Source organism: Podarcis muralis, chromosome 2 (genome assembly GCF_964188315.1).
Source record: "Podarcis muralis chromosome 2, rPodMur119.hap1.1, whole genome shotgun sequence".
NCBI classification, from domain to species: domain Eukaryota; kingdom Metazoa; phylum Chordata; class Lepidosauria; order Squamata; family Lacertidae; genus Podarcis; species Podarcis muralis.
In genome coordinates, this window is record NC_135656.1 from 125,065,718 (window position 1) to 125,086,376 (window position 20,659).

Consider the following 20,659-nt stretch of genomic DNA (forward strand, 5'->3'; position numbering starts at 1 on the left):
ACCCTTTAAAGAGCGTGCGGCTCTTGCTGCCTTTTGTGGGAGGTGGGGGAAGGGACAGAGGGCAGCCCCTCAGTCCCTTCCCCCACCTCCTGGAAAAGCCCCCAAGAGCTGCACTCCCTTTCACGAGCTGCGTGGAGCATGTGTGCCCTCCTGGGGAAAAGCCTGCAAGCGCCGCACACACGCTCCTCTCGGCTCGTGAAAGGGAGCACTGAGCAGAGCCTGGGATGCATACAGGCTCTGCTCAGCGCTCCCTTTACAAATATTTTTTTTCTTGCATTCCCCTTCTAAAAGCTAGGTGCGTCTTATGGTCAGGTGCGTCTTATAGAGCAAAAAATACGGTGTGTTGTTTTGGGTGAAGTGTAAGTTCACTGAACCAGGGGGGCAGGGCCCCCCAGAAAAGCTGAGGAACCACTTATGTAGAAGAGCAGTCATTGTTTTGTTTCTGATTGCTTTACTGATGATTTGTTAAGCATTCTATACAATTTATGCTGCATCCGTGACGTTCCATTATGTCATTTTTGTCTTTTGCTTGTAAGCTGCTTAGGGATTTATTTGAATACAAAGCGGCATAGAAATAGATTTTTTTAAAAAAAGCAACCCAAAAACCTGCTTTAGAATCACAGATTTGGATGGGTCCCGGGGGTCATCCAGCCCAACCCCGTGCCATGACCGGAATTTCTACTACAGCATCCATGACAAATGACTCAAAAAAAAAGGGGAGCTGGACTTTTTGTGGTTTGGAAATCCCTGCTGTCAGATAGACTCCCCGTAAAGGCTCAATTCAGCTCTGTGAAAGCTTCAAATTCCCCTCAAATTCCCATAAAGTGACCCCCCACCAGCCCACTCTGTCATAAGGACTACTGGATCAGGCCAATGGCCCACCTAGACCACCATCCCCTTCTCACAGTGGTCAAATGCCCCCAAGGAATCTGAATAGACTGCCCCTGCCCCTGGAGGCTCCACCGAGGCGTACAAAGGGCCCTCCCGGATCAGCTGCCCAAAGGGGCCCGTCTGACCCGGCCTCCTGTCCTCACAGCATGGCCCCCAGGTGCCCCCCCACCCAGGGAACCTGGCTCTCGCCCAACGCCACCCCTGCTGGGAGGACTCACCGCGCAGCCGTCCCGCAGGGCCTTGACGTAGGGGCTGCTGTCGTAGCTCAGCTCGTCCTCGTTGGCGCCCTGGAAGCGGAGGGCGCGCTGGTAGCCCCCGGGGGCCGGCTCCCCGCGGCTGTGCCAGGCGGCTGAACGCTGGCAGTGGTAGGTGAAGTTCTGCCGGGCCGAGACGCTCAGGAGGCGCAGGAAGGTGAGCTGCACGATGCCCAGGGGGTTGCCATCGGCGTCCGAGTAGGAGAACTGGCGAGGGGGAGAAAAGGAGTCAGGGATAGACTGCTGCAACATACTCCACTGTGGAGGAAGAGCAGAGCCATTGCGACCAGGGGCCATGGGCAGCCGTCTCTTCCCTGCATTTGTCTCCTTCAAAGCATCCTTGCCTCCTGTGGCGGGGAGTTCCACAGGTGAACTGTGCATTCTGTGAAGAATGCATAGTCGTGTTTTTATACTATGTTGGAAGCTGCCCAGAGCGGCTGGGGCAGCCCAATCAGATTGGCGGGGTATTTATTATTATTATTACTATTACTATTATTATTAATAACAATTTGTGTATGTGTATTAATTTGTGTATGTTTATTCAAAACCAGCCAAGGAGTCCAATTCATTTTGTTGTTGTTTTTAAGTAATTTGCAAAAAGTTCCCATTCTTCTTTAAAGCCACAGTTCTTGTCTCACAGTTTGTATGTCAGTTCCGCCAGTTCCGCATAGTCCATCAATTTCCCTTGCCACTGTTCTTTTGTCGGTATTTCCTCGTTCTTCCATCCTTGTGCTATTAAGACTGTGGCCGCCGTTGTCGCAGACATAAATATGTTCTTTAATTTCCTTGGCAGGTCTTTTCCTACACCCCCTAACAAGAATGCTTCTGGTTTTTTTTTTTACAAATGTTAGTTTAAACATTTTCTTCAACTCATTATATATCATTTCCCAAAATGTTTTAATTTCTTTACATTCCCACCACATATGGTCTTCAAATACTATGACCTATATCTTGTAACCGTTTTATCATGACTGATTTCACCTCCTCATCTTTTGTTTCCCATTCTAGCAGAATACTAAATGCACCCTCCAGCAACTTCACTTTCCCTTCTATGACGTCCTTTTGAAATCTAGAAGTAGTGTAACTAAATTCTTTTTCTTCTTCTTCTTCTTCTTCTTCTTCTTCTTCTTCTTCTTCTTCTTCTTCTTCTTCTTCTTCTTCTTCTTCTTCTTCTCCTTCCTCCTTTCGGTCTGCAGAGCCCCAGAGACACTGTTGGGGTCACTATACAGCATGTAAACAACCCCCTGGATCACAATTCTCTCACCTTCCTGCCTTTCTGGAATTGGCTGAACCAGGTTTGAGGTTTCTCTTTCTCCCACGTCGACATTTTCACCTGGGAAAAGGAGAGAGAGAGGCAAATATACCGGAATGCAATCTTTATTTATAAAGAATAAGAATGGCAGCAGCCATCATTTCAGAATAGGCTTTCCGTCACGTGAACATCGCAGTCGGTCCAGTTGAGCATCAATCAAATCAACATTTGGAGGGCAGAGATTCAAAGAATCACAGAATGGGAAGGGAGCCCCAGAGGTCATCGAGTCCATCCGTCCCCCCGGCAGAACTAATCCCATTTCTCTTACCTCTCGAATCTCCTGGCTGGGGAAGACGCAGGTCTCTCCACCGGCCGTGAAATTACAGTAGACCTTGAAGGAATCTCGTGAGCAGCCCTGGTTGGGGTCGATCCAGTATTCGCCTGGAGGTAGGGGGGAAGAAAAGGAGAAAGGAACATCAGAAAAGCTTGCAGCAGCAGCAGTTGGGTCAGGCCATAGGGGCCCCCCATCTAATTCTGACAGTGGCTAAAGAACAAGGAATCGAGATAGACTACCTCTGGGTCTGGAGGTTCCATTAAAGCAAAGGATTCCTCACAGCTGCGCAACTTTTTCTGAATGCTGCACGGAAAATCACATGAACCTGACCTTTGGAGAGTTTGTAAGTAAACCAATTTTTAGGTTGCCCAATTTATGGTCTCTTTCTATGCTTAGGGAAGAGGGGAACTTTGAAAGGAACTTGGAAGGGCCTGTATTTCCACACTGAACCGCTGCACATTTTGAGATTTTAAATCCCTGCTGGGGTTTTCTCATCATCTTTGCCTCCAGGAAGTCCCCTTTTCTATCATTGCGCCCGCCTTGCATCAACAAAGCAGGCTAGGAATCCTGGGCTGCTTTCATCCCAAAGGATGCAGCTGGGCTCACTTACGTGAGTTACCCAAGGCTCTTTGTCCTGCCTCCTTGCGAGGCAGGAATCGCACCTCCCACCTGCCGCTTTGGTGGCTTGGGCAGGATGGGCCGGGAAGCCTCACCCAGCGGCTTCTGTGACTCCTTGCAATGGCCTTGCCCACCTGTAGACATTGGACTACAACTCCCATCATCCCTTGTGCTTGCTGGGAGCTCATGGAAGAACTCAAGTGCAGCTGGACAACCACCACCCTGACCCAGCCAGATGGGTCGGGTGTAAAGAATAAAATTACTATTATTATTATTATTATTATTATTATTATTATTACTACTATTATTATTACTATTATTATTACTCCTGTCTTCCAGGGGACCCTGAGCCCCCAACCCACCATCAGGAAGGTCCGGGTGGCAGAGCAGCAGGTCCTGGCAGGTTCGCCCGGGGCTTTCCTGGGTGCCCAGGGGCTTCCTCATCTGCTCAATCTCCTGCCGCAGGGAGTTGAGGGAACCGTAGATCTCCTCCATGCCCTCCGAGGGCGCCTGGCCTGCCCCGTCCGACAGCGGCTGCTCCTCGGCCACCAGCTGGCTGCCGTCCACCGAACGCTTGTTCTTCTTGGGCCTCTGGATGGGCAGCGGCTGGATCACCTCTCCGGGGGGTCCCTGGGCGCGAGGGCGGGAGAACGGGTGAGAACGTGAGAACCCACCCACCCATCAGAATTCGAACTTGAGAGCCCTCTCTCCCCTCCTGCGGTTTCTGGCAGCCGCCATTCAGGCCACGTTCCCCTCCGAGTCAAGAGCACGGCCGTGAACTTGCCCAATCCTCTCAGTGTGGGATGTGAAACACAAGAGCAGTCAAGTACAACATTCCTAGAGTGCACATGTTTACACATGGGGAGGGATGTTTGTCCAGCCAGCAGGTCAACTTCCTGTTTCCTTCTGGGCTGGGACAGACTTCCTCTGCATGTGACTAGAGGTGGGCGTGGCCTCACCTGCGCAGGTAACGACAAAAGCACAGGGCAGGGCAGCCATCTCTCTGTGACTACTTTTGTCGAAGAAGCAACATCTGCTTAGCCAAAGATGCTCCCTTGGGCTCCAGCCAAGACAGGACAAAGGGACTGCCTCCTTATGAGATAGTTTATTTTGCTTACTTTTCTAAGCTAAGTCTGCCTTCTGGGATCCGATTGTGAACAGAATGATGTGTGAGTAAACCTTTTTATACTTTTATAGAAGACTGTGTCGTGTCTTCTCTTTTATGAGGGAATAAGGGGGAAATACCAGAACAGTTATTACAGAGGCTTTAGTGAGCCTGAGCAAACGCATCCGCTGCGAGTTTAAAAAAGGGGAACGTTACTCTGCTAAAATTGTGACCTTGTAAACAAAAGTTGGAAAGGTCCGAACAATATATCCTCTCCTGCATCCCTGAACATTCCCACACTCAGTAATAATAATAATAATAATTTATTTTTTGTACCCCGCCCATCTGGGGGGGTTTCCCCAGCCATTCTGGGCGGATTCCAACACAGATTAAAAATACATTAAAATGTCACACATTAAAAACTTCCCTGGTGGCAAGGAGTTCCACAGTTTAACTCTGGAGAGGGGCTTCCTTTTGGCTGCCCTGAGGAAGGGTGGCTGAGTGGGGAAATCCCAGTTACAAGAACCCAATCCAACAGGCCCACTGCTCTTATTATTACCACAGAAACACAGGTTTGGAAGGGACCCCCAGGGTCATCTAGTCCAACCCATCTTCTGCCAAACGTGGGACTCGAACCCACAACCCTGGGATTAAGAGTATCAAGCACTACTGACTGAATATTTACCATGAATATAATTTTTTTAAGACAACAACAACACAGTTTTCCAGGCCTTTTGAGTCAGGAGGGTTTCGCCTTCCCAGCTGGAGGAGCAGCAACAAACAGACGTTGGGGTGTGGGGAGGAAGTGGGGAATGTGTGGGGTTTTCTTACCGGCCGTCCAGGGGGACCAGGGACTCCGCGCTGACCTTTGGGTCCCGCTTGACCCTAGGAAAGGAAGTTGGCGATGTGAGTGGCACGCGAGGGAAAGAGGGGCAAGCCCTCGCCCCGCCTCTCCCCCCAAGCGGGTGGGGGGCTCAATGTGTGGGGAGGCTCTTACCGTGGCTCCTTTAGGACCTGGGGGGCCGCCTGGACCCTGAGGAAGGGAGGAAGAAATGATATATAATGAAACTAAAAGGATGTTCAAAATAATCTTTGTAAAAAAATACTAGAAGCTTTCCTTTTGGGAATTATAGGGACAGAACTACCCAAACTGTAGAGGAACTTATTCATGTACGCGACTACGGCAGCAATAATAATAATATTAATAATTTTTTATTTATACCCCGACCTTCCTGGTTCAAAAACCGGGCTCAGGGCAGCTAGCAACAAATTTAAAACACTCAATTATAAAAGCAGCATAAAATACTATATAAAAACATGATTAACAATAAAATTCAAAAATCAAAAACCAATTAGATATGTTACTTGCCCTCAAAACCCAAAGAAGTCCCAGCAAAGGAAAAATATGTACAAAAACTTACGGACTATGCGGAAGTGTCAAAACTTACCGGAAAAATAAGAAACCGAGACAACAAACTTTTTATAAAAGAGTGGAAATGGTTTCTTGAATATTTACAGATAAAATCATTGCCAGGATTATTGTCATAACCTGCGGTTTTATAAGGGTTATATATTTAAAGTAGACAAATAAAGGAGCAAATTTGGTTAATTTTGGATATGCAGAATGTATTAGAAATAAATTTAAGGAGCCACAGAAAGAGGGGGAAGGAAGTCAAGTTTTGAAACGTCAGAATGGTTGAAAAATTTGTGAAATGTCTAAATCTGAAAAGCATGATTTTTTAAAAAGGTGTTAGAAGGTGCCACACAGGAGGGGGGGTGTGGAGGGCAAGGGGGGGCTCACTTACGGGGAGACCAGGGGGGCCTGCGGGTCCGAGGGGGCCGGTTGGACCAGGGATTCCCTGTGGGGGCAAAACGGAGAGAGAAAGGGTCAGTCGGGCAAGGCCATGCCATCTCGGGGGACCCAGGAGTCCTAGCTGGCCCCCCGCTGGTCCCTGCAACCTTCTCCCCATGCTATAATCACAGAAGATCCCCCCCCCCGGCTTCTCACCCCCCCCAATGTCCCCTCCCCCACCCTTCACTTCTCTCCCTCTTTGCAGCAATCAGAATCGACTTCACTAGAAGATTTTGGTCTTGTTTATTTGTTGAGAAACCTTTAAAGGCAACAAAACCCGCAAACAGGTATCAACGACAAATTATCTGCATTTTTATCCCTGTTTGTTTATCCACTGCCCACCCTTCACTCACCCTAAGGATACAGAATTTAAAAAATAAATCAAATTAAACAGCGAAAAGAAACAAGCGGTGGTGCAAAAGTGTGTTCGGAGGAAGACTCAGGTGGTTGTCGATATTTCGTAGGACGGAGGGTTGTTTCTCTGTGTAATCCTAGAGTTGGAAGGGGCCTCCGAGGGTCATCTAGTCCAACCCCCGCAGAGCAGAAATCCCAGCGACAGAATCTCCCCGGAATGGAGGCCTGGCCACAAATTCTCCTTCATCCTGTGTTTCCTGTTGGCGTTTCCCTGATGGCTCTGTTCTTTGTTCTGGTTTTATTTGGATCCCGCCTGCCCCACATCTCTGCCCCCAAACACTCACCGTTTCTCCTTTCTGCCCCGCGGTGCCTTGTGGGCCAGGCAGGCCTCGGTCTCCCTTCTCCCCTTGCTCTCCTGGGGGTCCGATCAGGCCGATGAGACCGGGGTGTCCCTGTGGGGAGAGGAGGCATTTACTGGAGGGGCACCAGGGCAGGCGGGGGGGATGGACTGGACCACTTCACAAACCACTGAGGGTCTAGTCAATTTCTAGATCCCAAGTCACTGAGGGTCTAGTCAATCTCTAGATCTCAAGTCATTTACGGTCTAGTCAATTTCTAGATCTCAAGTCACTTATGGTCTAGTTCATTTCCAGACAGTATGCAACCTGCAGCCTAGTCAGTTTTTGAGGATCCCAAGCAACTTACGGTCCAGCCAATTTCCGCAACTTATGGTTATCACAGGCAACTTATGGTCTAGTTAATTTCCCGTTCGCAGTCGAACTATGGTGTAGTCAGTTTCCGGATTGCAAGCGATTTATGACTTCATCCGTTTCCAGTTTGCAACCGACCTGCGATCTAGTTACTTTCCAGATCCCAAGCCACTTGTGGTCTAGTCAATTTCACACCCCCAAGAGAAACCTGGAAAGCACCCATCTCAAGTTACATTTCCCCGCAGATTAAACTGGGCCTGTATTTGTCCATTTTTGCCCATTGAACACGGAGGGGAAGCTTCCTAGCCAGAGGTCTCCCTGACCAACAGTCCCTTTTCTATTGGCTGAGTTTGACGTTCATCACTTAAGAGACCAAAGTGATGATGTGGCAAGGACATCTTGGGGGCAAACAGAGAAGCAACTGCCCCCTATCCAAGGAGGGAACCCTCGCCTTACCTTCTCTCCTTTGGGTCCAGAGTCGCCTCTCAGCCCAGGCAAACCGGGGGGGCCCTGCAGGAAGAACCGCAGAATAGTAGAGTCAGAAAGGAACCCAAAGGTCATCCAGCTCAACCCCCTGCAAGAGGCCCAACGGTTGGGACCCTTAGCTCTCTCCCCATAGGCTGTCACACCACCCACCATCCCCCCCCCCCCGGCCATGGAGAAGACCCCAGACACTCACCACTGGTCCCGGGGGCCCAGCCTGGCCGGTCGCTCCTGGCTTGCCCTGTGCCCCCTGGAAGAGACGGGGAGGGGGGCAAAAGTGTTCAGTCGGGGTGGGAAATTCAGTGCCCAAAGGCAGCCCTTCTCAGCCTCCCTAGGTGGCCATCGGTGGCCTCACGCAGCCCCGCCCTTCAAAGTGCCCAGTACTCCGCCCACGTTTGCTCTGGCCCCGCCCACCAGGCCCCTCCCCTCCCTGCTCCAATGCATCCCCCAACCCATCTTCTTCAACTGCTGGAGAATCACAACGGCTGCTGCAGCTGGGTACCAGAACAGGTTACTTCTGGGTTTTGGCAGTCGCGCATGCGCAGAAGCGCTAAATCGCTCTTTGCACATGCGCAGAAGCACTGAATCGCAACCCGTGCATGCGGAGACGTGCCGCTGCGGGTTGCAAACCTGCATCCCACACGGATCACATTCACAACCTGAGCGTCCACTGTGCCTTCTATTTTTTATCCTGATTGAACATACTTTATTTATAGCATTCAGAAGCAACCATGTGAAGCGTAGAGATTTCAACCACCTTCCATTCTGGTCTTCGCTTTATTTCAGGAAAATTAGAATCGATCCAAAAACCAGTGGATTATGTACTAAACATAAAAATACCCCGTAGACTAAGCATTGGCTGTAGCAGTTTCTACGGAGACCACCTTCAGCCATAATTTTGGCACCTCCATAATAATAATAATAATAATAATAATAATAATAATAATAATAATAATAATTTATTATTTATACCCCGCCCATCTGGCTGGGTTTCTCCAGCCACTCTGGGCGGCTTCCAACCGAATATTAAAATACAATACAGCATTATTAAAAACAAAAACGAGATGATTCTCAGGTCGGCTTTCCTGAGGAGCAAAAACCTCCTCGCAACCTGCCGCCATGTTGTTTTCCTTCCTCCACTGCCTTCTGCGTTTCCTGGGATCGGGACCCCTGCCCCAGGCTGACAAGTGCAAGGTGGGGGCCAAAGGTGGACAAACCACCCCAGAAGGAGAAGACATGTCCCCACCAGAGGTGCCACCCCTCCCCTGACACCCCATACGCCCCCCACAAACTCTCCAGGATCCTGCAATGGCACTTGGTTGGAGGACCACAAGACACCAACCCTGCCCCACTGGTGGGGGTCTTTGAGGCTCCCCTGGTGCCACACGAGGGGGCCCCAACTGAGCCCGACTTCAGTGGACACACACATGCGCACCCGGCCCCTCCCAGAGAACCCAGGCGTCCGGGTCGGTCTCCTTACCACTGATCCGGGGAGGCCCCTCAGTCCGTCCGTCCCTGGTTTCCCTGGGGGTCCCTGAGGGCCCACGGGCCCCGTCTTCCCTGGGGCTCCCAGCGCTCCTGGCTCTCCCTAGAGAGGGAAGGGGAAGCAGGTCACAGGGGGTTGGGCTGGATGACCCTGGGGGTCCCTTCTGACTCGACAAGTCCACAAAGCGGCCAATCCCCACCCCCTCACTTTTGTCTCGGAATAGTTTTGCATTTGCCCAGACGCACAACCCAGTTGCTTTCCTTCTTGCTATTCCACGCTGCCGTTTCTGCGGGGATATACGCTCGGTATTTATCACTCCCATTATACCAAAATCTCCAAATGGGTCCGAACTTCAGTGTCTAAAACTCCTGGTAGAGGACAAGGACCTAGAGATCACGCTCAGGGGGGCCAAATTCTGTGTGACTGCCATAAAACTCAGGGAACAAGCTGTGCTATCATAATGATTAAGGTTTTAAATGACAATTTTAGGTTATATTTTAATGATCAAGATTTAATATATATTTTTAACTGCCGCTATATCTGAATTGTCTCTGTTATACCCAATTGCAATTCAATGTATTCCTGTTGTGTTTTATGATTTTCCTGATATTGTAAGTGAACCGGAACTGGTCTGTGACCGTAATAATAAATTTCATTCATTTACACAGGCTGGCAGCCCATTCTTACAGCGGCTGAACAGGTCCTCCAAATGGAAAACCAGCAAGCGGGATTTATTCTGTATTATGTGGTTTTTGTATTGCATTTTTATGTTGTAAACAGCCTTTAGATCTGTGGAGGAAGGGCGGCATACCAATTATTATTATTAACTATAAGTAAACAAATAGAGTAGTTCACAACTAAATAAGACATTCCACAAACAGCAGTATCAAAGAATCATAGAATCGTGCCATCGGAAGGGACCCTGAGGGTCATCTAGTCCAACCCCGATTTCACAGTTCAGATTTTCCATCTTTTGATTTTCACCCGTTCTTATACGACGTATAAAAGGAAATGAAAACCTTTACCGATAAAAAACAGAAAAACCACCTCACCCAACAGGCCTTGAATTAAAATGTGGATGGGCGAGGCTGGGTGAAGTTTGGGGGCTGCCAGTTCTGCAGGAGCCCCAACAATGAGATAAAAATAATAATTTATTATTTACACTCCACCCATCTGGCTGTGTTTCCCCACCCGGGGATTTTGGGTGAGGTGGGGTTGGGATTTGCATGGGGGAAAGCCAGCAGGGAGAAAATTAGGCGCACACACACACACACACACACACCCCTTCCCTCCAAAGCCACAAACTCCCCAGGCTGTGTTCATATAAAAATAATCAAAATTATGGTGGAAGGGTCTGTCCCAGCCTGTTGAAACTGCACCCAAGTCAGTCCCCACCAGCGTGGAATGGCGGACCAAGCTGTTGGACTATGGAGAGATGGCAAAAATGACCGGGGAAATCAGAAACTAAGAGGATCAAAACTTCAACGGAGAATGGGGGAAATTAATATTATACATGAAAGACCACTGTAAGCATTTTGACTCTATAGCAGGTCTTAAATAACTCTTGCAATGTTACATGGACTTTGGGCAACTGACAAATTAGAGTGATTTGCAATATGCCGTTGGAAAGGTTAATTAAAGAACCCGTGGAGGGAAGTCTAGAGATTCGGAAGAATCTTGTGTAATTTTCTATTATTTGTGATTTTGAATGTGAACAAATTCGTAAAACCAAATGATAATTATTTTTTAAGAAACTGCACCGAAGTCCCTGAAGCAGCTCGTTTTCTTGGAAACAGACTGTCAGATTTGTAAACAAAGGCCACTCTTGCACATTGAGATGATGACGATGATGATGATGATGATGATGATGATAATAATAATAATAATAATAATAATAATAATAATAATAATTTTACCCCAGCCACTCTGGGCAGCTTCCAACATATACAAAAACATTTTTGTCTCCTGAGAGGGAGGATCCGGAATTGTAGGGCTGGAAGGGAACCCCAAGAGTCATCTATCCCAACCCCGTGCAATCAGAGCTAACTGGTCCTTGTGGGGCTTTTCAGTTCTGCTTTCTGGGAAGAGCAAAACACCTCCGTCTCCCACAGCTGTTTAGCGATGGCGGCAGGTGTGTGAGCTGGTGCGTTGCTGTCCTAACAGGTAGATAAAGATCCCAGAACTTCGTTGTTCTGTTTCAAAAAAACAGAGCACCCAGTTTCCAAGCCCTCTTTCGCTGTTTATCCCTTTCGAGAATTTGTAGCCTGCATTTCCATGAAATATATAATCAAGGTGGCCTAAGCGAGGGAGGGCTCCAACTTCATTTCGGCAGGGGATTTTATTTCTGTTCTTTCGCAGCCTCAAGCGGTTTGCAGCCATCGCCCCGTAATCTTTTGAAATTACAGCTCAGGGTTTTTGTTTTCTTTTTTTAATTGTCCCTGGGAGACCCATCCTAAACCAACTACAAATCCCTCTGGGGCAGGAGGAAGCGGAGGAACAGCCTCAGGCCACAATTCTGCCACCTAGCAATTACTTCTGCGTGGGCCTCTCCGGGGCTTACTCCTGAGTAGACGTGCACTGGGGTTGTGCTGCCCTGCAGAGTGGCAAAGGAGAGCGACCAGGATGTGGAGTGGGCTGGGGAAATTCAAGTCCTTGAAGGGGTTTTGGGAGTAGGATTAGCCTGGAGGGAGGGAGGTCAAGAATCATAAAACTGCAGAGTTGGAGGAGAAGCCCAGGGGTCATACAATGCAGGAATCACAACTAAATCTCTTTTTTTAAACACATGAAGGAGCAGTAAAAAATATATTTCAATTGTTCTAACCCCTGCCCTGGGACCTTAGAGCGCAGGGCAAATAAATTCAAATATTAAAGGAGCACATGGAAAACAGAAAGGTATAAGTCCCCAACAGACACACACACACACACACACACACACACACACACACACACACACACACTGTTGTAAACAAAAATCTGCCCTGTGATAAGAATTTTAAGGTCTTAGATATATAATTAATGTTCATAAATGTACCAACCAAGCACGTATATAGATCAGCACAGGAAGACTGACCTGAAACCATTTTTGATTCCCAAACTGACCAAATGTTTTCTCTGCAAGGAAAATGGAAAAACCTCCCCATTGTCTTTTCCTTCGTAAATCCTGTCTTAAGGGTATGTCTGTGTTTGAATAGGGTGTGAGCCTGTGACCTGGCTCAGGAACTACGGTAAGTATTTGTCATTACAAAAGACTGGCCAGGCTCCCCAGGGTATCCAATCAAGTAAGCATTAACTGGTAACCTGCCAGACAGGAGATAAACAATAACAGGAGGTAAACAACGCACTCAGATTTCTGCTGTAGACCTCCCTTTCTGTGATGTATGTATGATGTTTCTGGGGGTGGTCTTGAGGTCCAGGGCAGGGAATTTAAAATGTCTATATAAGGGCAGGCACAGCTTTGCTCTGGGTCCTCCTCCTTTCCTGCGTGTGAGGGGAGCACCCTGTTGCAACAGTTCAATGAAGATCAGGCTTATTAGCTGCTTTGCTTTTCAATATTCTCTGGTTGGCCTCTGTTATTTTCTCCTACCAATAGGGAACCTACGTAAAGACTATATATGGGCTCTTGGGTACCCCTCTGTTATCCCATAGTTTCTTCTTTAGGGTGGCCAAGCCACCTGCCTGTCCCGCTTCCGCTTCCATTTACCTGGCAACCAGGTAACTCACCTTGGCGCCTTTCTCCCCTTGGCGTCCTTCGGGGCCTGGGGTGCCGGCTGGACCCTGTGGAGAGAGATGGGGAGGCACTGGGCTCAGAGAGATGCCAAGCCGGCCCCCAGGCACAGGGGCCCCTCTCTCTCTGGCCCCCGATGCCCAAGGGCCTGGACCCTCTTGAGGTTGGGCTCGTGGGTCAACCAGGCCCCTCCCTCTCCACTCACCCTCTTGCCAGGCGGGCCGGGGGGTCCGTTCTCACCAGTGGGTCCTGGAGAACCCTGGAGGGAGGAGAAAGGGAAGGGGGTCACGCTGGGCGGGGAGGAGTAGAATTGGGAAGAAGACACAGAAGGGGAAGGCGACTCTGGCAGAAGGACGTCTTGGGAAGCCAAGAAGGTAATGGAGACCCTTCGCCGTTGGGGAAAGAGGAGGGTGGACTCGCAGGAGGCATCATGTCTGGAACCAAACCCAGCAGAAGATGACCCGGAACCTCTTTCCGGCCAGACCTAGAGCGCTTACCGCCTCTCCCGGCTCTCCATCTTCTCCCCGGTCGCCTTTGGCTCCATCTTGGCCCTGTTGGCAAGAGAGGAACAAAGTCACGGTCAGCCCCTGGGTCGGATCCTGGCCCTTCCGTGGGGGCTCCTAGGGAAAGTGGTCCCATGACTCACCCGAGGTCCCATTTCACCAGGGGGTCCCGGATCTCCAGGGAAACCGACTGGACCCTAAAAAAGGGAGGGAGAGAGATTAGGCCAAACAAAACAAAAGGTCTATAAGGATTGGGGAAATCTTTAAAGGGTCTTTGGAAAACAATGGAATTAGGCTGATCCCTGTATTGTATAAATATAAGTTTGTAGGGAGGTAAAAAGAAATTATATAAGAAATATGTAACTGTAATGGATAGATAAAGTACAGTGAGATTAATTGGAAGTCAGTTTTAAACTTCTTCTCTGTAAATTTTATAATTGTGTTCAGTATCAGGAATATATAGGATGATAATTATATTTATCTTCTTGTATCTTACAGTGTGGTGGTTTGTTTGATTTTTCTGTTATTTGTTTGTTTGATTGCATGTTTGTTTACTTGTATGTAAGTCTGTTTTCTGATAAATGTATTTATTTTAAATTAATAAAGATATATTTAATTAAAAAAAGAGATTAAGCCCTCCCTCCCAGTTGCCCAGCTGTTCCTTCCTAACAGACACATGGCTTCGTTTTACCTTTTCCATCTCATTCAATGACAGCCCCCTTCCCAATTTTAAGGAACGTCCCCCCAAGAATGGAATGAAATCAAGTGGAGATAGAAACAGAGAATCACAGAATTGTAGAGTCGGAAGGGACCCGGAGGGTCATCTAGCCCAACCCCGCCAAGGCAGGACTCGTCCCACTCTCTCTCTCTGCAGTACCACTTACGGGGTTCCCTTTGGGGCCGTCGTCTCCGGGGGGGCCCTTCCCGCCAGGGGGCCCAGCCACGCCAGCAGCTCCAGCCTCGCCTTTCTCTCCTCGTTCTCCCCGTGGGCCCTAGAGGGAGAGGAATGGCGGTCAGGCAAAACGGCTCAGTGGGGCTTCCAGCTCCAGAGGCAGTCTACCCTCCAAATGCCAGGGGCTGTGTGGAGGGAGGGGGACTCTGGGGAGGGCAGAGGGGGGGCTGGATTGGCCACTGCAGGAGAAACCAGAAGGATTTTTTTTGCCTGGTCCAGCAACCAAGCCCTTAAATTTGGGTCTTGAATGGGGGCAGAGAGAAAAGGTGGTCACACTGAGGTTAGGCAGTGGGTCGTTTGCATCTGTGGGAAGAAAGCATCTATGGAGGGCCATGAAGGATTTTGGGGGCCGGGAGGGAAAATGTCAGACATTAAAGTTCTGTACGGTGAACCTGGATCAGGGCCTGGCAACTGTACAAGTTCTGGTTTTCCCGTTTCTCCAATCTTTAGCCTGCTTCCCCACATTTATTACTTTTTTTCAAAGTCCTTCCCATCAGCATTTTAGTACAAATTCCTCCCCCCATGGGCAGTTTTGCAGGCCGTTTGTGCCTAACCCACAAATTTTGGCAAAGCAACTTCCTCCGGCACAAAGCGAGGAAGGGCAGGACACAAATTCAACGGATCGATTACAATATTGCCCATTCCAGGTAGGTAGCCATGTTGGTCTGACGCAGTCGAAATAAGTAAAAAAAATTGTCCAGTAGCACCTTAGAGACCAACTAAGTATGTTCTGGGTATAAGCTTTCATGTGCATGCACAGCTGGTATCTGAAGAAGATGGTATTTGAAGAAGTATGCCTGCACACGAAAGCTTCTATCCAGAACATACTCAGTTGGTCTTTCAGATGTTACTGGACAATTTTGTTATTTATTTCAATATTGCCCATTTTTGTCTGTTGTTTTGCACTGATCTTTGCCCCCTTGGGTAGATGAGTTAGTTGGGGCACCTTGTTGCAATGCAACATTTTATTTTTTACTTTTTTACTTTTTTTAACTTTATTCCAAAACCGAAAAAGAATTACAAACATCAAATTCAAAATCCATATTCGTTTTGTAGCATAAGCCTATTACATAGTGACTAGATTAAAATATACCTAATTGCTATAGACTTCCCTTTGCTATATATAAATGCAATGCAATTAGAAATATTATATTAGAATTTTTCTATAAATTCCGCTATACCCCCCACTCCCCTTCACCCATGTGTGATCTCAATATTTTTTTTTTACTTCTTCCATCTTGTTGTGTCATTGTAGTTTAATAATTATTCAATTGATTCTTTTATTATTTCCTTGCTTACCCCTGAACGTTTTACACATTATCTATTAATATTCCAGTTCCAGAACCATATTTTTTCATGTATTCCTTCACTCCATCCCACTCTTTAATTATTCTCTGATTTGAATGGCCTCTAACGACTGCCGTCCATTTTGCCATTTCCACAAACTCACAGAGCTTGTTTTGCCATTTGAATAATAATGATGCTTCTGCGCTTTGGTCCTCGTATGGTTTTGGGGAGTCCGAACTGAGGTGCTTTGCCTTCAAATGGAGAGAGAATCAAACTCTTCTCCCCTGTCCCTCACCAGGACGCGGGTTTCACTCCTGTCAATGAATCCCATCATGGGTGCTGGGCAGGACAGGTGTCGCAATGGTGGTGGCAGAGGTGGTGGATGGGGCAGGTAAGGAGGGAGGGGGAGGGGGCCTCTTACCTTGCCCCCAGGTTCTCCAGGGACTCCAGGACCTCCCGGCTCTCCTGCCTCACCCTGAAACGACAGAAGGATATGGAGGGCTGTGTCGGTGTGGGTCTGGTCCTATCCAAAGCTCTTCCCATCCTCCATTCTTCATTTACTCCAAGCCAGTGTGTGTGTGTTTCTACTCATTCTGGATCTCAGGCCCTCCAGCCCTCTCAACCTGGCCCCTGAGGTTCTCTCCAGGACACGCCCCTCACTGTAAATAGACTTGGGAACAGTGAATATAACATAATAGGCTCAAGAGAGCTTTCATTAGGCAGTGGGGGCAATTGGGGGGATTTGGAGGGGATCATGAATATCTGGGGAGCAAGATCCCTAAGGGGGGGGGAGTCCCTTTGAGAGACTCACAGCTCATTCACCATCCAGAGAACCAAGAACCAGGAAGAGGAGATAAATACCCACTCATCCCCAGATCCCCAAACACACACACAGACCCTACTCATTGCATCATAGGATCATACAGTTGGATGTTCATCTTGTTCATTTCCCATGCTCTGTGCATTAGTATAGAGACAACCGAAACGAGGAGTCATTCCCTCCAGCTGCTTCCTCCTTGTTCCCTTCTTGCTCCAGGGAAACCAGTTTCGCTTTTCAGAACACACAGGGATACTGGCTCCCAAGCCCCACTCCCAACTAACCTCCCCAGAGGACCCAGGAGTCCTGTCTCCCAGCCACTTACCTTCTGTCCTGGGGGACCAAGGTTTCCTACGCCCCCTGGCGGGCCTTGGGGACCCTGTGTGGGAAGGAAAAACAGACCGCAAACTGTTAGACTAGAAGTCCATGCTGAATATCAGTTAATGGATGGCGAGGGTGTAGCAGTTATGGGGGGTTGTGGAAGGAGAAATACTCACATTTGCTCCAGAGGGTCCGGCTGGGCCACGTGGTCCGGGGGGTCCGGGGGGTCCCTGCATGGAGAGGTGTATTTATTATTAACACCTGAGCCCTGCTCTGTGGGTGATTGATGCTCAGGTCCGACTCAAGGACCAATGTGCTGCTCTTAGCAAACACTCTGCTTTTGACAGGCAGTAAAGGGAGGGGGGCAAGAGACCCCCGTTGCTTTCATTTCCATAATATTCAGAAAAAGATGCCCCCCCCTATCCTTAGGCTCCCAAACTCAAAGGGGCGACACACAGTTTCACCTCTTAAAGAGCAGGCAGAGGGCTTAGTCCCCAATCTCACCCTTCTGGTCTTCACACTAAGATCATAGAACCGCAACATGATAAAGGGACCCCGAGGGTCATCTAGTCCACCCCCACAAGGCAGGAATCTCAAGCATCCCTGACAGATGGCCATGGGCATCGGTCAAGAGCAGGCAGAGGGATCTTTTATGTCCGCATCTGATCAGGGGGTAAAGCTGTAGTGGCTGGGAAGCCACTTCCCATGGGGCAGCACTAGCCTGCAGGAACGTGGCCCCCCTGAGCACAGCAGAAGAGTCGGCCTCAGAAGTTGAGCTAAGCAAGCAAGGGGCCGACTCTGCAGATGAGAGCTGGCTGTCAGAGTCTGGAAAGGACAGCCCGGCCCCCCTCCTTCCCAGGGAAGACACTGTTAGCTCTCAAGGAGAGGGAGAGTTGGAAGGTGCCCAGAGCGTTGCCAGGCAGCCAGCAGATAAGCCAAAATCCAATAAAATCTGATCAGGGGGTAAAGCTGTAGCAGCTGGGAAGCCACTTCCCATGGGGCAGCTCTGGCCTGCAGGCCACAAGTCAGCCACACCTGGTCAAGGCAGCAAACCAGCCGTCCGGCAGATATGTATGTAAAAAGAGCCGAAGAGCTCCAAATCAGCTGGGTCAGGCCCAACAGGAAACATCAAGGCCCCCTTCCTGTCCTCACAGTGCTCAAATGCTCCAAAGAACCTAGGAGTCGAGATAGACTGCTGCTGGGCCTGGAGTTTCCACAGGAAGATGAGAAGGGCCTGGCAGCTGGGTTAGTTGCCAAAGAGCAAACCAAGTACCCCAATGGGAAACCTGCAATGCAGTTAGAAACAGGAACCCCAAAACACCACCATTAGGGGCGCCTGTATAGGGACAGAACTACCTAAATTGTAGAGAAACTTATTTATGTATGCAACTACAGCGGCAAGAATGTTACTTGCCCAGAAATGGAAAGAAGAAGTCCCAGAAAAGGAAGAATGGATACAAAAACTTAAGGGATATAAAGAAATGGCGAAACTTACCGGAAAAATAAAAAATCAAGATAACAAACTTTTTATAAAAGAGCGGAAATGGTTTATTGAATATTTACAGATTAATTGAAGACAGATAAGAACACTGGTAGGGTTAATTGTAATAACCTGCAGTTACATAAGGTAAAGGTAAAGGTACCCCTGCCCGTACGGGCCAGTCTTGACAGACTCTGGGGTTGTGCGCCCATCTCACTTAAGAGGCCGGGGGCCAGCGCTGTCCGGAGACACTTCCGGGTCACGTGGCCAGCGTGACAAGCTGCATCTGGCGAGCCAGCGCAGCACACGGAAACGCCGTTTACCTTCCCGCCAGTAAGCGGTCCCTATTTATCTACTTGCACCTGGCGGTGCTTTCGAACTGCTAGGTTGGCAGGCGCTGGGACCGAGCAACGGGAGCGCACCCCGCCGCGGGGATTCGAACCGCCGACCTTTCGATCGGCATAAATAAGATAAATAAATTAGTAAATTAAGTGAATTTGGACATGCAGAAGATATTAAAAATAAATTTAAGGAACGCCACGCTCCAGAGGCTTCGGGTGAACGCACCTTGAATGCACAGAACGCACCTTATTTTAGAGGGGGAGAACAAGAAAAAAAAATTCCCCCCCTGTTCTCCCCCTCCTATGGTCCGGTGCATCCTATAGAGTGAAAAATACGGTATCTGAAAAGTATAAATAAAAATATAGAGGGGGGAAACCAAAACTGAGGTGCCTTGGAACAGAGAGAGAGAGAGAGAGAGAGAGAGAGAAAAGGGGCAGGGAGGCAGTACTTACCATGGGCCCCACATCGCCCGTCTCCCCCTTTTCTCCAGATGGTCCAGGCAGACCCTGTCAAGAGGCAGGATCAATCGTGGTTATTTATCATGACATCTCTCTCCCACCTTTATTCCTCTGCAGAGCTTGAGGTGGGGTAGTACATGGTCCGTCCACCGTTTCCCCCCCACAACAGCCCTGTGAGGTAGGTTAGGTGGCGAGAGAGTGACTGGTCTAGGGCCACCCAGGGAGCTGAATGACCAAGTGGGGAATTGGGTGCAGGTTGGAGGGTTGGACGGGGGGAGGAGGAGAGGTGTGACCCTCCGTTCAGGGTGTCCCTGGGCGTACCTGCAGGCCGATGGGCCCTGGGGGGCCATTAAACCCTCGGGTTCCCTCATCCCCCTTTGCGCCAAAGTGGCCCTGGGGGCCCCTCGCTCCAGGCTCTCCGTCTGCGCCCTGAAGGGTGAAAGACAAGAATCATAGAAAGGGCACCCAAGGGTCACCCAAGCTGGAAACCCCCTCCCCCCTCCACACAATGCAGGAATCACAACTAAACCAGTTTCCTTTTCTTCTGAAAGATACCCAATTCTTCATGATGGTTTCAAATTTCGTCTTCCTTCTTCCTTAGCGGGTCGCGCAAACCGCTCTTCTGAAAAATGCTTTTGACAGGGTATGGTGGGAAGCTTACTGAACTTGTGTGGCTGCCCCCAAAAGTTTGGAGATTTAGCTGGAGGCAACCCTCTGTTCAGATAAAACCGCTATATTGAATATGACCAATCATAACTGTGCTGATTTGGGGGGTCTTATTTTGGGGGGGGGGATTCTTAAAATTCCTGAATGACACCAGACACAAGGTGGTAAAATGAACTTGAGGACTTACTGCGGCTCCTGGTTGCCCGAGAGGACCCAGTGGGCCAGGGGGTCCCGGTGGCCCCTGCAGGGAGGAAGAGAAAGAGGCGAATGGCATGGGTGGAGAGGCAGGGGAGGAAAAGCCCCACCCAATGCATTTCGTGGCCCTGCCCCGCAGGTCTCAAGATGACCCCAACTTACGTGCTCCCCTTTCGCTCCTTTGCCGCCCTTCTGGCCAGGATCGCCCACTTCACCCTGCGGAGAGAGAGAACGAGAGTGAGCCAGGAAGGCCCAGCCCAGAGGCCAGGGCAATGGGCAGGGGAGATGCGCTCCAGACTCTTACCTTGTCGCCGTCCTCACCTGGGCCCCCCGGAGGTCCTGCAGGGCCAGGCAGCCCGACGGGGCCCTGGACGCCATCGCGGCCTGCGGGGCCAATGGGACCTTTCTCACCCTGGAGGAGAAAAGAGAAAATGAGGGGGAGGGCCCCCGAGACTCACCCCGGAATCTCAACCGCCCACCCCCCTTTCCCAGGGGCACCCCAGAGTTATTGAACCCAAGTGCGACTTGCAGCTTCTGCGTCTCTTCCACCAAATTCTTGCCTTGAAGGGGGTTGG

General features: G+C 49.4%; 1 protein-coding gene and 1 long non-coding RNA gene across 3 annotated transcripts in view; one reads left to right on the forward strand and one right to left on the reverse strand.

The window, feature by feature from the left end:
• The window catches only part of COL11A2 (collagen type XI alpha 2 chain), a 103,513-nt gene that overhangs the window by 2,576 nt on the left and 80,278 nt on the right, over nucleotides 1-20,659 (reverse strand). The window contains exons 43-66 of the mRNA XM_077923418.1: nucleotides 20,389-20,496; nucleotides 20,247-20,300; nucleotides 20,077-20,130; nucleotides 19,545-19,652; nucleotides 19,218-19,271; nucleotides 17,120-17,173; nucleotides 16,948-17,001; nucleotides 16,227-16,280; nucleotides 14,451-14,558; nucleotides 13,710-13,763; nucleotides 13,561-13,614; nucleotides 13,269-13,322; nucleotides 13,060-13,113; nucleotides 9,334-9,441; nucleotides 8,050-8,103; nucleotides 7,827-7,880; nucleotides 7,005-7,112; nucleotides 6,260-6,313; nucleotides 5,452-5,487; nucleotides 5,286-5,339; nucleotides 3,712-3,979; nucleotides 2,726-2,838; nucleotides 2,410-2,478; nucleotides 1,110-1,352 (exon numbers count right to left, since the gene is read on the reverse strand). Of these exons, the coding sequence (XP_077779544.1) occupies nucleotides 1,110-1,352; nucleotides 2,410-2,478; nucleotides 2,726-2,838; nucleotides 3,712-3,979; nucleotides 5,286-5,339; nucleotides 5,452-5,487; nucleotides 6,260-6,313; nucleotides 7,005-7,112; nucleotides 7,827-7,880; nucleotides 8,050-8,103; nucleotides 9,334-9,441; nucleotides 13,060-13,113; nucleotides 13,269-13,322; nucleotides 13,561-13,614; nucleotides 13,710-13,763; nucleotides 14,451-14,558; nucleotides 16,227-16,280; nucleotides 16,948-17,001; nucleotides 17,120-17,173; nucleotides 19,218-19,271; nucleotides 19,545-19,652; nucleotides 20,077-20,130; nucleotides 20,247-20,300; nucleotides 20,389-20,496 (2,025 nt within the window). The remainder of the gene's footprint in view (nucleotides 1-1,109; nucleotides 1,353-2,409; nucleotides 2,479-2,725; nucleotides 2,839-3,711; nucleotides 3,980-5,285; nucleotides 5,340-5,451; nucleotides 5,488-6,259; nucleotides 6,314-7,004; nucleotides 7,113-7,826; nucleotides 7,881-8,049; nucleotides 8,104-9,333; nucleotides 9,442-13,059; nucleotides 13,114-13,268; nucleotides 13,323-13,560; nucleotides 13,615-13,709; nucleotides 13,764-14,450; nucleotides 14,559-16,226; nucleotides 16,281-16,947; nucleotides 17,002-17,119; nucleotides 17,174-19,217; nucleotides 19,272-19,544; nucleotides 19,653-20,076; nucleotides 20,131-20,246; nucleotides 20,301-20,388; nucleotides 20,497-20,659) is intronic.
• On the forward strand, nucleotides 4,068-11,205 carry LOC144326703 (uncharacterized). 2 transcript variants are annotated; one of them, XR_013391682.1, is made up of 3 exons: nucleotides 4,068-4,518; nucleotides 6,512-6,593; nucleotides 10,008-11,205. It is a non-coding gene; the product is annotated as an uncharacterized LOC144326703 (long non-coding RNA). The 2 variants fall into 2 exon arrangements; XR_013391683.1 differs by having other exon boundaries at nucleotides 11,091-11,205.